Raw genomic sequence first — 15,637 nt, 5'->3', positions numbered from 1 at the left:
TAGGTCACTTTTGTCACAGAAACACTTCAGTACCCCCTCCTCCAAACACTAGGCATTTAGGCCTGAACTAAACTGGCTAATGTTCCTTCATGCTTCGCGGGACAATGTGTCTTTCCTCTTGCAGCTGTTCTTTCATCACTTACCCAGGAGCTGCCCTCCCCTGGCCTGAATCACTACAATTAAACCAGCATTCAGCCAGACAGTGTGAAAGTGGGTTTATAGCACGCAGGTGCTTATGGCTTTTAAATGGCTTGAAAGCAGAATCATACAGTAAAGCAGTGTCCCCGACCTTTTTGGTACCAGGGACCAGTTTTGTGGAAGACAATTTTTCCACGGGCCTGCTGGGGGATGATTTGCGGATGATTCAAGCATTACATTTACTGTGTACTCTATTTCTATTATTATGACATCAGCCCCACCTCAGATCCTCATTCCAGAGGTTGGGGGCCTCTGCTGTAAAGTCAAGAGGGTTTGGGACGGCCCTGATGGTCCAGTGGGTAAGACTCCATGCTTCTCCTGCACGGGGGCGTGGGATCCATCCCTGGTTGGGGAACTAAGATCCCATGTGCTGTGGGTGCATCGCATGGCCAAAAAAACAGGCAGACCAAAAAAGGAAAAACAAGCAGAAATCTGAAGGTCAGTTACAGTTGGAAAGACAAAAAAAATTACCATTAAAAATTTAAAAAGAGCATTCTCCCAGGTTTCCTAGTAGCTTTTTTCAAAACACAGAGTGAAGGATCTGAAAACCTTTAAACACTTATACTATTTGATTTGACTACAGATGCTCTGGTGGTGGTAAGTTAGACGGACTGACCAGAATTCCAGGCGTCACTCAGTACTTGTTGAATACTGGATGAGTTACTTAAATCAAACTTAGTTTCCTCACATACATCTAAGGAATATCCATCTACAGAATGAGGATAATTAATCTTACAACACAGTTGCTGTGAGGATCAAAATGTGAACACCTTGGTGGAGCACATTTTTCCCCTTTGCAATAAATGATGCATTCCTTCCTCCCCTTGCTTATTGTTTCAGCATCTTCTGAGGGTTCATTCACACTGGTTTGCAGCTTATGAGGACTTCTAAGTAGACACCCTCAGGGTCACAGAAGTACCAGTAGTGACTTCCACTCGTTCATTGGGATCTTACTTGCCAGGTTCGCATCGTGTGCCAGGTGACATGTTGGGGGCCAGGGATAAAACCCTGCCCTCGTGGAGCTGGCAGCGTAGTCAGGGAGGCAGATGAGCAGCCACACGTACAAATGTAAACCTGCAGCAACGACAGACTGCTTCGGAGCACAGCAAGACCCTACAAATAGATCTGACTTGGTCAGAGGGTTCAGGGAAGGCTGGCACCTTTGGACTTGAGCTCTGAAGAATAAGACCAAGAGAGGAATGAAGAATGTCCTAGGCTGAGGAAGCAGCAGGTGCAAAAGCCCCGTGGCAGCAGGGAACAGGGCTGGTGAAGAGGACTGGAGTAACGGCCAGTGTAGATGGAGCACCGGGTTTTGTGGGCGGCGACATGTGAAAGTGACTTTGGAGAATAAGTAGGGCCTAAGAGGCCATTCTGGCTTCCCAAGTGGCTCAGTGGTAAAGACTCCGCCTGCCAATGCAGGAGACTCAGGTTTGATCCCTGGGCTGGGAAGATCCCCTGGAGGAGGGCATGGCAATCTGTTCTAGTAGTTTTGCCTGGGAAATCCCATGGACAGAAGAGCCTAGTGGGCTACAGTCCATGGGGTTGCACAGAGTTGGACACGATTGAGCATGCACACACACACACACACAGAAAAGGCCATTCTATATCACTGGAGAATCTTTATCTTGTTGACATACAACTGATCTATACTGTTGTGTTAGTTTTTGCTGTATAGTATAGTAAAGTAACTCGGTTGTACCCTTTGCAACCCCATAGACTGTAGCCCACCATATATATATATGAGCTTCCCAGGTGGTGCTAGTGGTAAAGACTCCATCTGCCAATGCAGGAGATGCAGGTTCGATCCTTGGGTTGAGAAGATCCCCTGGAGAAGGAAAGGAAATGGCAACCCACTGCAGTATTCTCGCTTGGAGAATCCCATGGGCAGAGGAGCTGGGCAGGCTATAGTCCATGGGACCTAAAGAGTTGGACACGCGCGTGTGTGTGTGCCCTCAGTCACTTTTTTCTCCTGTTCTTTCCCATTATGGTTTATCACAGGATATCGAACAGGTCCCCGTGCTATACAGTAGGACCTTGTTGTTTATCCATTCTAAAGGTAAGTGGTCACAATTATTTCAGCGTTTGGTTAACTACCATGCATGGACCTGAACATCTTATAAATCAGCAACTTATTAACAGTTAACGCAGAATCAAGTGTTAAGGGTTTTATCAGAAATTGGATGGGGTATCAGGTCCTGACCAGCGGGAGTTGACATCAGCTCATCCACACGTATCTTCAGGGACATTGAAACTGGGCAGACCTCCAGCTTATTCTCCACCCTTCCTGCTCTGGCTGTGCACCCTGGGGAGGGTAGAGTGGTGTGTGCCCTGGGAGAAGGAGCTGGGACATGGGGCAGGGTGGAGAAATGGTCTGTGCCCTGGCGTCCTCCCACCACGCTGAAGAGCTGAAGATGAGGTACAGGGGTGAAGTCTGCCTAATCTATGACCTCAGCCCATCTTCTCCTCAGGTCAAAACACCAGCTGCTTTTTGTTTGTTTTGGGTTTTTTTTGGCCACATGACACAGCTTGTGGGATCTCTAGTTCCCTGATCACAGATTGAGCCCATGCCCCCTGCACGGGGAGCATGGAGTCTAAACCACTGGACCATCAGGGGAGTCCCCAAACGCTAGCTGTCATAATTCCCATGTCAAATGGGAACAATCATCAGAACAAAATTCCCTCTGACCTTTGGTTGGTTCTCTTCCCATGACTCCCTTGGAGGGAAGCTGCTGCTGACTCAGACTCATTGTTGAGTTCTGTGCGGGTGGTGCTCAGCATCAAAGGTAAGACCTGTGGATCTGTGTAGCAGAAGTCCCAGCATGAAGTGGCTCTGTGATCAGCCTGGGATTTGATGCATCAGAGCTGCACAAAGGAGAATGGCCAGGCCACCTGGGAGCTGAGAGACAAGGAGCTCAGAATCAATCAGAGGTTTGGAAGGGGCCCAGCATTCCCATGGGTGGGGGCAGAGTCAAGGGAACTGAGTTTCCCTCCATGTATCTCTGGGTTGGGCTGCCTGGGACACTGGGTTGCATTCAGAAGATGAATCATTGCAAAACCAGCTGATGCCTGTAGAGCTCTTTCCCCCAGAGGTGGTGTCTGATAACAGGGCTTTGTGGCCTGTTATCCATTCATTCCAGTGGTCAGAAGGCAGGAGAGCCTGAGAGGAAGTCATCAGCCTCACTGACAGAGAGGCTGAGCCAAGAGGGAAATGCCAGGAGGATTCCTCACTGTTCTCCCAACAACACAGATTCCACACATGGCGTTCACATGCCCCGTTCACAGGCACTGTCTGCAATACTCTGGGAGCTACTCTCTGTCCAGAGAGCTGTGGATTACAAGTACTTTGTATTTCAGAATGTTATCACATACTTAAACGTCCCACTAATGATGTCACACCTAAAAAGGAGTAAAAAGTTGAGCTGTCAAAAAAAGTCGGGGGTGGGGTGGGGTGGACGGGAAATAACCATAGGATTCTCAATTGCTAAGCACACTTTTTATTGAAGTACAACATACATACAGAAACGGGCACAAACCACAAGTGTACAGCTCGAAGAATTCTCACAAAATAGACACGCCCAAGTGACCAGCAACCGGATCAAGGAACAGAACATCCAAGGAACACCCTTGTGCCCCCTAAGAGTAACTTACATAACTACTTGCAAACAGCTTTGCCAGGTTTCTCACTTGATGTAAACAGAACTACACAGTATGGATTTGCCTCCTCTTGTGAGACTCACACAGTGTTGCGTGTGTGTCTGCAGGAGTATCCCTTGCTGTGTAGGGCTTCAGTGTGTGAATATACTGTAATTTGTTTATCCATTCAACATGGGCATGTGGGTACTTTCCAGTTTGGGGTTATTATGAACAGTGCTTCTATGAATTTTCTAGTACCTTTCTCTTAGTGAATATACATACACATTTCTTTTGGGTAGACACCTAGGAACGGAGTCTTTAGGTCATATGATAAATACACTTAACCCAGGTTATTTCACAGAAGAATGAGGAATTTATTGGATGGAGCTTGAATGCTCACCGAACTGACAGAAAGCTAGAAAGGAGAGTTAGGAAGACAGGTGGGGGCCAAGACAGCTCAGTGGGGCCAAGGAACAAAGCAGAAACAATCTGCTCCGGACTCTGTCATCCCTAGACACTACTACCGGTGGACACCACCCCGCAGCCTGCTAGTCTTGGAAACCTTCATGACCACTGCCACTCCTGAACCATCACAGCGCCCATGAAATGAATTTCAGCACCCCTTAATTTCTGTGTCACTTGCACCAAACTCACAGTCCTAAGCATGGGAGTCCAAGGAGTCCACCCTAGGTCACTGGGCACTGCCTGGTCAGTCTGGTGCTGGAGAAGGGGATGCACCTGAGACAGGGAAGGCTTTCCCACTTCAGCATCCATGGTGCTGGAGGCACTGCACCCCACTACATTTGTTTATATGGGGTGCTTTCATGATTTCCCCCTTTAGGAAAGGGGTCAGGTGCTGGAAAGTCAAGCTGGAAACGCCACATGACAACTGCTCACTACAGTCAGCTTCATCGGATCCTTACTTCCGCTAGGGGGAGGGTCTCATCCACACATTCGTGTGTCTCACAGCCCATGCGCGTGAGTTTGCCCTTAAGGGCAACACTGAGTTCAGGGATACATTAGAAGGGGTGAGCCACACAAAATGCTGCAGGTTTGAAAGGAAAAGGTGTAGTGAAAGGACAAAAAGCATTTCATGGCGGGATGCAAGGCAGACAGGAGGAGAGGGGAAAGAACATGAAAGTGAAAACAAAAGGAAGGGAGTTTGGTGAAGTCGAGGAGTGTGAATTGTTTCTTGACCTGGTTTAGCTGGTTTCTGTGTTGTCCCACTTTCCCAGTCTCTCTGATGTGCTTTTACGGATTCTACTTTGCTTGATCAAGTTAATGATGTTGACATGGACCACAGGATAAAGAGATCCTGGTCATAAACCAAAACAGAGGGAGACTAGAAGTCATATTATCACAGACAGCATACAATTATGCTATAGTTTGAGCACACAGCTTCCTAACAGCACTGGTTTTGTCAGGGAGCTTTCATGAAACGAAGAATTGATTTCAACAAAAGAAGCGAAGAGAAAAAATGTACTAAAATCATTTACAAAGGTAGCAAGTCACTAACTGATCTGAAAATTATATTTGCCTTTTTTGTGGGTGATTTTACATGATTCTTCCAACTGAACCACGGATCTTTGAATTCACACATTCTAGATCCTTATACTATACCCTGGCATTTAGTACATTTACTTGTTTTAAATGATAATCAGAGCTTTCATCTATGTAGCACCTCCCCCTGTCTTAGAGCAAAGACAGTAGTTCAGTTCAGTTCAGTCGCATCCACCTCTTTGCGACTCCATGACCCGCAGCACGTCAGGCCTCCCTGTCCATCACCAACTCCCAGAGTTGACTCAAACTCATGTCCATTGAGTTGCTGCTGATGCCATCCAACCATCTCATCCTCTGTCATCCCTTTCTCCTCCTGCCCTCAATCTTTCCCAGCATCAGGGTCTTCTCAAATGAGTCAGCTCTTCGCATCAGGTGGCCAAAATATTGGCGTTTCAGCTTCAACATCAGTCCTTCCACTGAACACTCAGAACAGATCTCCTTTATGATGGACAGGAGGAATAACTACCCACTATCCACAATCTTCAGACTGGAATGCTCCAGGCATACAGTGGCTTGCTTAGAATCGCACAGTGTAGCCACTGCCAGAGCTGGGGTAGAAGTTCCCAAACAAATGGAACAGGGCAAACCTGGACAGAGCACTCACTCTCTGCCCTGTGGTTTACTCCCTTCCTTTACTGGAGTGATAGGAGTTTGTTTTAGGTGGAACCTGCAAGTTTGTCTCAGAAAAATAAAAAACTGTCTAGCCTTCCACATGGGCAGCCACCTATCATCTTCCATAAGCTGTCAGAATATGGGACTGACATGTCTGCTCCCAGGGAAGATGGGAAGAGAAGTGTGCTGCTGAGCAGGCCCCAGCGATGGTGCTTCATGGCACACGGCTCAGGCCATTTCAGGTCTCCCTACCTACCTGCAAACAGGTAGGGCTGGAAGACAGTGGAACTCAGGGGCTTAGGAGTCAGACTGTCTGCACTCAGGTCCCAGCCTCCTGGCTTACTATCTATAGCTTTGGGGAAACTACACGGTCTCTCTGTGCCTCAGTTTTCCTCTTTTTAGAACAGATGTGTATTGCTGGAGGATTAAGTAAGTGGGTACATGTCACTGCTTCGATCATGGATGCTACGTGGTGAGTTGCGCCCCTGACTTGCTCTCTGGGGCAGGGGCCACCCAGGTGAAACCCTGCAGGGCCCAGTGCTGTGCCCAGAACAGGCCCTTATTAATCCAGCCCCTGCAGGCAGGAGCCAGAATAGGAGGAGGCAGGATGAAGTGGTATCTGGAGAGAAGAAGTGTGCCCCTGGCCTGCTTGGCTGGAGCACGTAAAGAGCAGTAGCGGGGGCACATTTACAGGTAGCTCACCCCAATATCTACCCAACACCTACATTTGCAGAAGGGCCACCTACAAAGGGAATTAATGACAATCAGTGGGAAACAGGGGGCTGGGCTCTCTATCTGGGGCTGAGTCTCAGGGCCCCAGATGACCCTATTTAGAAAACCATCCAGTGATGTGGGTTCCTTCTTTTTTAAACAGGATGATGGAAAAGCAGGAAATAGAAACCTTCCAGAACTTTCTCCAGGAAGAGAGATGGAACCTTTACCCATGGACTTCAGTTGGTCAAAATGCTCTAATTTGATACTGAATGATAGGTATATGGGGGGCTTGTTGAGTATCTTTTCTCAATAAATTATCCACTGAAATGTATAAACTTGATGTAAGTAAACTTGGGAACTGATGTTTAAAAAATTGAAGCCCTTACACCCATACTTATTTTTAACTTGGCACATTTGTTATTTGGCTATAAAAAATGTGTATTTTCTTTCCTAATAATGAAAATAACAGAAACATGAAAAGAAAAGGTGAAACTGCAGACAATGAAGAAAACCAATGAAAAGACAGGCAGCGGCATAACGCTGGTTGGGCAGGGGTGAGTGTGGGCAGAGCTCCCTACAGCTAAGAGCATGCGCGGTCTCTACCAGGGATTTCACAGACAGAAAAGGAGACGTTTTCATAACAAATGGAGTCAGAGGATGGTACAAAAGAACTTCTTCTCTCGGAAGGGGTTTTCTGACGCAGGCACTGGGATGATGAGAGGGTCCTCCCGCACATGAGCTTCACAGTAGGCCAGGAGGTCCGCCGCTGCCTGGGAGACCTGGGGGGTACACAGCACAGGTGCAGGGTTAGAGGCCAGTTCACGGTGGGTCCAAGGCGGAGGTGTCGGTCTGGAGCATGGACAAGCCTGAGGATAGGCTGGGCTGCACGCACTGCCAGGGACAAGGCCATTCTGAGGCCTAGAGAGAGGGCTGTGCAAATCCAGAGGAGACGGGATTTGAAAGTTGCCTCTGAGGATATGTGATAGAGAAGAACAAGCCTGACTCCACATTGGATCTACTCCTTTAGCTCTAACCCTTGGGCTCTGTTATCTGTGCTTTGTCATGCAGGCTCTGTATCTTTCATAAAAGAATGCTCCTCCTGAAATATACAGGAGAGCCCATTCTCAAGGCTCTGACCTTTAAAAGTATAACACTTTTCCATTCACAGAGAGACAGAAAGTTGCAGACAGAGAAGAGCATTTATCTTGTTGGAGGTTTTGGGGAATATTGTGACCAGAGCTACGTGGACAGCTGTGAGAACAAAGGATTCCAATACCAAGAAATTTCGCAATAACCAGCCACCCTCTCTCCTCCTTTAGTATACAAGAAACCTGAGTTCTAATTCAGGGAACATGGTTTTTTGGGAGACCAGTCCACCATCTTCTCTATCTGCTGGCTGTCCGAATAAAGTCACTCTTCTTTGCCCCGACAACTCATCTCTCAACTTAGTGGCCTGTCATGGGTCAAGCAGTACAAGCTTGGACTAGGTGACAGAAAGAGGTGCCACCCAGTAGAGGTGTAGATCAATACCAGGAGAGGTATGAGGCACCATCAGGAAGGCCTAGACATCTAGTCCTACTCGGAACTGAGTGATGAGCGAAGGCTCCAGGCCAGGAGCCTCACCAGTGACTGTAAAACTACCTCTAGACAGATAAAGCCAATTTTGGGCCCTGGCCAAGCCAATGTGGCTGTAATTATTATTATTAGTGTTATTGTTCTACTGCAATCCACTCTCACTGCAGGAGAACACAGATCATGAGCACGTTACAGAGAAACACACACATAAGCCACACACAAGCCCACACTGAACTTGGAACGGCCACTCCCGAGGAGAGAGTTGCTCCTCACCAGAAGCCTCTTTGCTTTTCCTTTCAGGCTTCTCTGGAGCCTGTTGACACTTGGCAGCTGTGGATCAAATTATCTTCCAGGTAACCTCCAGGAGCTCCAGGGGAGAAGCAGCTGGGAGTAGGCGAGGCGCTGGGAAGCGTTTGCCAAGAGGAGGGAGGGACCAGCTCACTGGGCCCGTGGTCTAGGTCACGAGTCCAGCAAATGACTGGTCTGCGTATCGAATCATCCTGCTGGTTAGCTTGTTCTGCCTGTAAGTGCCTATTGGAGGCTACAGGCTGCAGTAAGTATACGGCAGTCGAAAGGAATCCTTTGCAATTAGTGTCTGAATCTTCCCCAGAACGATAAACACGCTGCAGGTGAATGAAAAATGTTTGAAGGCCCCCAGTACACACAAGCCATACACCTTCCATCCAGGTTTTAAAAAGTGGCTGTTGGTACTTCCCTAGTGGCTGAGTGGCTAAGACTCCGCATTCCCAGTGCTGGGGGCCGGGCTTCAATCGCTGGTCAAGGAACTAGACCTTCCATGCTGCAGCTAAGAGTTCATACGCTGCAACTATTAATGAAAGCCTCGCCTGCCACAACTAAGGCCTGGTACAGCCAAATAAATAAATATCAAAAACAAAACAAAAACAATGTCACCAACACCCAAAACTTAAAAAAAAAAACAACACCGGCCCCGCTTCCAAAATTTTATAGAAAGTCTTCTAATTTCCAGCCCAGATCGACCTATTTCAGCAGTGGCTAGAATATAACAAATAATTTTAGTAGAGATACGTAATAAATGTTTCCTTCTGATGAAACAACTAAAAGTTGAGCCAATGACTCAACCTGAATCCAGACGAAGTCTACATTTGCTGGGAGTGTGGAATGGAGCATCAGGCTTCTCTGCCATCTTGGCCCCAAGATGACTGTGCAACTCGAGGTAAGTCACTCAAATACTCTGAGCTTTAGCGTCCTCATTTATAACATTGGGAGAGTTAGCTATCTCCAAGATCCTGTTTACTCTAAACGGTCTATAGTTTTAGCTCCGATAGCGCCATGGCAGTACTGCAGAGCCTAAATAAAGTGGGTGCTGGGTTGGATGAGAACGAAGTTGGCACTGATTTACAGGACACCCATACAGGGATCTCCCAGGTGAGATGGAGGCCACAAATACAGGCCTGCAGGGGACCTATGAGGCCGCCACGAGGGACTAGAGAACAGGAGCAGGGAAGCTGACTCTGAAGCCCACAAAGGCGTCATAGAGGGACTTTGCTGGTGGCCCAGTGGCTAAGAGGCTGCGCTCCCAACGCATGGGGCCTGGGTTTGATTCCCGGGTGGGGAACTTAATTCCACATACTGCAACTATTATTAGAGTCATGTGAGTCATAAAAGATCCTGCATGCCACAGCAAAGACCTGGTGCAGCCAAATAAATAAATGTATTTTTTTTAAAAAACTCTTGATAGACATACAAAAACCCAGAATCACACTGTGAGTGCTTGGGTGTGGAGCCTGAGCCTGGCATCAGGCTTGTCACCTTCTGAACCAAAGCCAAGGGCTCTCCCCTGACTGCCTGGGTCGCAATCCCCTCCTCTCTACTCCAGGCATCTCCTTCAGCCCACAGAGGCAAGCGGTCTTCTCCATGGCCGCTGTGTTAGGGTGATCACAGAGTTCACCCAACAGCTCCTCCCACAACCACTGTGAACCGGTCTTCACCACTCCCCAGGCCAGCATGCGCAATAAGGTGGAGAAGTCCGAGCATCTATCTTCCTCCCCTAAGAGCCAGGTCCTTTCAGCTCTAACTTCAGTGAGTTCTTCCAGATGCTTCATTTAAGAATGTCTTGGGACTTCTGCGCTGGTCCAGTGGCTAAAACTCCATGCTCCCAATACAGGGGGTCAGGTTTGGTCCCTGGGCAGTGAACTAGACCCCACATGCTGCAACTCGGAGTTCAAATGCCACAACTAAGATCAGGGACAGCCAAATATAAATAAATAAATAAATATATATATTTTCTAAAGTCTTATCATCATCCCCTATCTCTAGTTTTCATTTTTCCCATCTATTTCACTTCTGGGGACAAGGACATGCTTCCATTCATTCTGAATTCTCTATAAACCTTACAATTTCATCTAGGAAGCTGTGTGTCAATCTTTTGGCTAATTGAGAGGCTATAGGGGAAAAAATAAGGCAAGACTTTTGCTTTCCAGGGGTCTGAGAAGACTCAAAAATTGTAACATTACTAAAACAATCAAGGTGTGCTAAAACATCACAAAAGCACAGCTGCACACCTCTGCAGGGCTTTGGAGACAGAGGTGTCTGAGTACCCAGACCCATCCAGTTCCACATGGGGGCAGTTACCCTGGTAAACCTGCCCCTTTTATCCAGAGGCTGGTTCCAGCCAACTGATCCCAAGACATGATTTTCTAGCAAGCCAAGAATGGCTCATATGTTGTGGCAGATTCATATTAAACAAGTTCAAGAGACAACTGTATAAAATCATTAATCAAAATAATAGTTGACATGAACTGAGTCCTTACTATTAATATGTGCCAAGCCCTGGGCTAAACACATTGTCATATGTCTTGTGTGTGTATGCATGCCCAGTCGTGCCCACCTCTCTGTGACCCCACGGACTGTAGCCTGCCAGGCTTCTCTGTCCATGGAACTCTCCAGGCAAGAAATTTGGAGTGGGTTGCCATTTCCTCCTCCAGGGGATCTTCCTGACCCAGCGATCAAACCCACGTCTCTTGCATCTCCTGCCTTGGCAGGCAGATTCTTTACCGCTGAGCCAAAGCTATGGGTTTTCCAGTAGTCATGTATGGATGTGAGAGTTGGACCATTAAGGAAGCTGAGCAACAAAGAATTGATGCTTTTGAACCGTGGAGAAGTTGGAGAAGACTCTTGAGAGTCCCTTGGACTCTAAGGAGATCCAACCAGTCAATCCTAAAGGAAATCAGTCCTGAATATTCATTGGAAGGACTGATGCTGAAGCTGAAGTTCCAATACTTTGGCCACCTGATGCAAAGAACTGACTCATTGGGAAAGACCCTGATGCTGGGAAAGATTGAAGGCAGGAGGAAAGATGGACAACAGAGGATGAGATGGTTGGATGGCATCACCAACTTGATGGACATGAGTTTGAGTAAGCTCCGGGAGTTGGTGGTGGACAGGGAAGTCTGGTGTGCTGTAATCCATGGGGGTGCAAAGAGTCGGACACGACTGAGCGACTGAACTGAACTGAGCCACCGGGGAAGCCCCATTATATGTCTGGCCTCATTTAATTATTCTAAATACTATTGTTAAAGTCACTTTACAGGTGAGGAAACTAAGGCATGAAAGTTAAGAAATCTGTCCAAGTTCACACAACTGCTAAGAGAGAGACCAGGATTGAAGCTAAGCGGTCTGGCTACAGAAGCTAAACACTACAGTAGCTGTCTGATTAACTGTTCATGAAAACTGTACCTGGAAGGTGGCCTGGAAAGTTCTTGTCTGCTGGGCCAGCACACTCTCTTTGTAGACCAGCTACCTGGGAACTCATGCGACCAGAAGGAGAAGTCCTGCAACTAAAATTTCTTAGGTCATTTGTTTAATCCAGGGACAATTTAAAAATAATCTTTTGGTCGTGCTGCACAGCATGTCGGATCTTAGTTCTCTGATCAGGGATTGAACCTGCACCCACAGCATTGTCAGCATGGGATCTTAACCACTAGACCACCAGGGAAGCCCCCCATGGACAATCTTGCCAAGAAAACCGTAACAGTTGAGTGTCAGCAGCTGGGACTGGCTTCCTCTTCCTTTGCCCTGGCCTAGATGGATGCGCCAACGTTGCTCTGAGACTCCTTCCTCTAGGCTGTGACCTGCATGCTGTTAGTATATAAACAAGGATGCTATTACACTGGCGTGGCGCTAATTCCTCAGCAGCCTTTTTAAACTAAGGGTTTCCCAGGTGGTGCTAGTGGTCAAGAATCTGCCTGCCAAGGCAGGAGCTACAAGAGACCCAGGTTCAGTCCCAGGGTCGGAAAGATCCCCTGGAGGAGGAAAATGGCAACCCACTCCAGTATTCTTGCCTGGAACATCCCATGGACTAGAAGAGCCAGGCGGGCTACAGTCCACAGGGTCCCAACGAGCTGGACATAACTGTGCACAGCACAGCCTTTGTAAACTAACGCCTAAGCCAGAGAACTTGAAAAAGTGAAACTTAAGACCACCACAAACAGCCAGCCAGATTTTCCCACCTAATGCAACGGCTTAGGCAGTTAAACAGTGCTTTGCTTCAGCATCTTCTCTACAAACACCTTGCCCTCTGCCTGTCAACGGATGGTGCTAACTACCTTTGGTTTGGCATTGCCAGCTTCGACTCCACCTATGTCCAAATTAAATCAAAACATTTTAATTTTCTTCAGTTTACCTACTAACAGGATCCAGCTGGTCTGAAGTTTGCAAATATCATTAGCAGATATTTTTTGGGTTTTGGTTTACTAAATATTATCACTTTTTTTTTTTGGCTTTTTGGTTTGCTAAATATTATTACAGCTTCCTTCCTCTTGATCCGTTTACTTGTTCAGATGCTTGTCAACATCCATTCATTGTGGTCTGCTGCTGCTGCTGCCCCTGCTGCTAAGTTGCTTCAGTCGTGTCTGATTCTGTGCGACCCCACAGACGGCAGCCCACCAGGCTCCCCCGTCCCTGGGATTCTCCAGGCAAGAACACTGGAGTGGGTTGCCATTTCCTTCTCCAATGCATGAAAGTGAAAAGTGAAAGTGAAGTCGCTCAGTCGTGTCCGACTCTTAGCGACCCCATGGACTGCAGCCCACCAGGCTCCTCCGTCCACTGGATTTCCAGGCAAGAGTATTGGAGTTGGGTGCCATTGCCTTCTCCGCATTGTGGGCAGATTGATTAATTTTCTGAGAGCGACTGTACCGCAAGGGAGCGCTGCATCCTCAACCATCAGGCCAAGGCATGGGAGGAGGGGTTCAAAAAATGGGGCTTTAGGGGTCGCCCTGCGGAGGTGAGTTAGGACCGGTCTCCTTCCGGTCTCAGGGTTGTGTATTTGCTCCCCTCACAGCCCCGGGTCTACAACCATGCCATTAACATGTGGCCTCGCTAGCTCTAAGCAGGTCTAACCTAGGGCTTTTTCTATCATCTATCAAAGGTGATACTGCGCCTGATGCCATAATTTTTCTTTCAAGAAAACACGCTGTTCTTAGAATGCCCCGCTTTGTTGTTTCAGGGTCACATAAGTGTTTGCTTAGTTATACCTACAAGCCTCTGGATTGCAGAGTTCCATCTGGAGCACCTGTACTACAAGAATGAAACCAGAATTGTTTGTACTGGTACCAAGCGATCAGCACCCAGTTTTGCATGGATCTGGGTCGGCTCCACACAGTATTAGTTTTATGCTGCTGCTACTGCTGCTAAGTCACTTCAGTGATGTCCGACTCTCTGCGACCCCACAGACGGTAGCCCACCAGGCTCCCCCATCCCTGGGATTCTCCAGGCAAGAACACTGGAGTGGGTTAGTTTTATAGATGCACTCAAACTATTGAGAACATCCCACAGCACAGTATAAGCATGTTAAGTCATTTTACAACTGAAGGAGTTTCCCACCTTTCCCCACCTTTGCCATCAGCTTTATTTCATGCAATGTCCAAGGTCCCTTTACTCCTGTGTTAACCAAAGTATCTTGGATAACCCCTGAAGCTTGCTGTGATGGGATCTGAAAAGATTCACACATGTAATGATCATCCTGATGAGCCTTCTGCAGGAAAGGTGACGCCCTAACATACAGTTTAGGATATGGGCGTTAATTAAACTAAAAACCGACTCCTTAGATTGAAAGGGAGGGTTTCCTTAATCAGCCCTAGATTGATTTTTATGGTTCAAAGCTTCCTTCAGTGTATATAAAATATCACATGCAGACTTCACCATATCCTAGAAACATCTGCCGTCTTTGAAACATAAAATAGACAATTTACTTTCAAAGAGAGATCTTCATTCTGAAATTTAAAACTCCGTTACTGTTTATGTTTTCTTATCAAGCCTGAAGTCTGCTTTGTCTTCAAGTCCTCTGTTACAAAATGCCCAGAGCATCTCTGCCTCCTCTCCTTAGTACTGAAGTGTTAAGAGTTACATGATAACAGATGTTGAAAAGAGAAAAGAATTGGGAGCTAGGGAACAACTGTGGAATTTTACCATTACATTTCAGAGTAAAAGAGGTGATTAAAACAGCTCAAGTTAGCACATAATCCCATTTGTTGCACTATAATTACAGGCTTCAATGATGGGGAGAAAATGTTGCAATTACTAAGTCACATTCTAGGACAAGACAGATGACATAATTACTATTCTGGCTGTGACACCCACTGCATTTATCCTTTGCATCTAAAGTACCGCGACTCACAACTATTTTTCAGCAATCCTGGTCTATTTAACAATACTACTTGGAATAGAGCACAGGCATTCTTGATGGCCCTGCCTGTTCCTCCCTTCCCCACCAAGAAAACAAAGCGGGATTAGAGTCAAGAGCACAGCCAGGTTGCATCCCCCACTGTGCAACGATTATCTTTCACAAGGTCAAATCTGATACAAGAGCCAACAGAAGAAATCATATGCCTAATAAAACCCTGAGGATATTACAGGTCTATGCCTCACCTCTGAATTCTGAGCTAAAGCTACAGGGTGAATCCTTGTGAATTCTCTTTCTTTCTTCTAATGTTGTATATTATTTGAGATTAACACACCAGTTTTGTTTTGTTTTTTAAAGAATCTGCCTGCAAGGTGGGAGACTGGGGTTTGATATCCGGGTCAGGAAGATCCCCTGGAGAAGGAAATGGCAACCCATTCCATTGTTCTTGCCTGGAAAATCCCATGGACAGAGGAGCCTACAGCTCATCAGGTCACAAAGAGTTGGACACGACTGAGTGACTAATACTTATTATTTTTTAATTTTATTATTTTTAAAGAATTTATTGAATTTGTTACAATATTGCTTCTGTTTTAGGCTTTGGGTTTTTTTTTTTTTTTTTTTTTTTTTTTGTCTCTAAGGCATGTGGGATCTTAGTTACCCAACCAGGGATCGAAAGGGATTGAA

General features: G+C 46.8%; 1 protein-coding gene across 1 annotated transcript in view; it reads right to left on the bottom strand.

Annotated features, from left to right (window-relative positions):
• The window catches only part of GNG4 (G protein subunit gamma 4), a 70,156-nt gene continuing 58,194 nt past the window's right edge, over positions 3,676-15,637 (bottom strand). Inside the window, exon 4 of the mRNA XM_018042602.1 lies at positions 3,676-7,496. Within this exon, the coding sequence (XP_017898091.1) occupies positions 7,368-7,496 (129 nt within the window). The 3' untranslated portion in view covers positions 3,676-7,367. The remainder of the gene's footprint in view (positions 7,497-15,637) is intronic.

Source organism: Capra hircus, chromosome 28 (genome assembly GCF_001704415.2).
Source record: "Capra hircus breed San Clemente chromosome 28, ASM170441v1, whole genome shotgun sequence".
Classification (NCBI taxonomy): domain Eukaryota; kingdom Metazoa; phylum Chordata; class Mammalia; order Artiodactyla; family Bovidae; genus Capra; species Capra hircus.
Note: the sequence above shows the minus strand (reverse complement) of the source record. Positions and strands in the feature narration are given on the sequence as shown.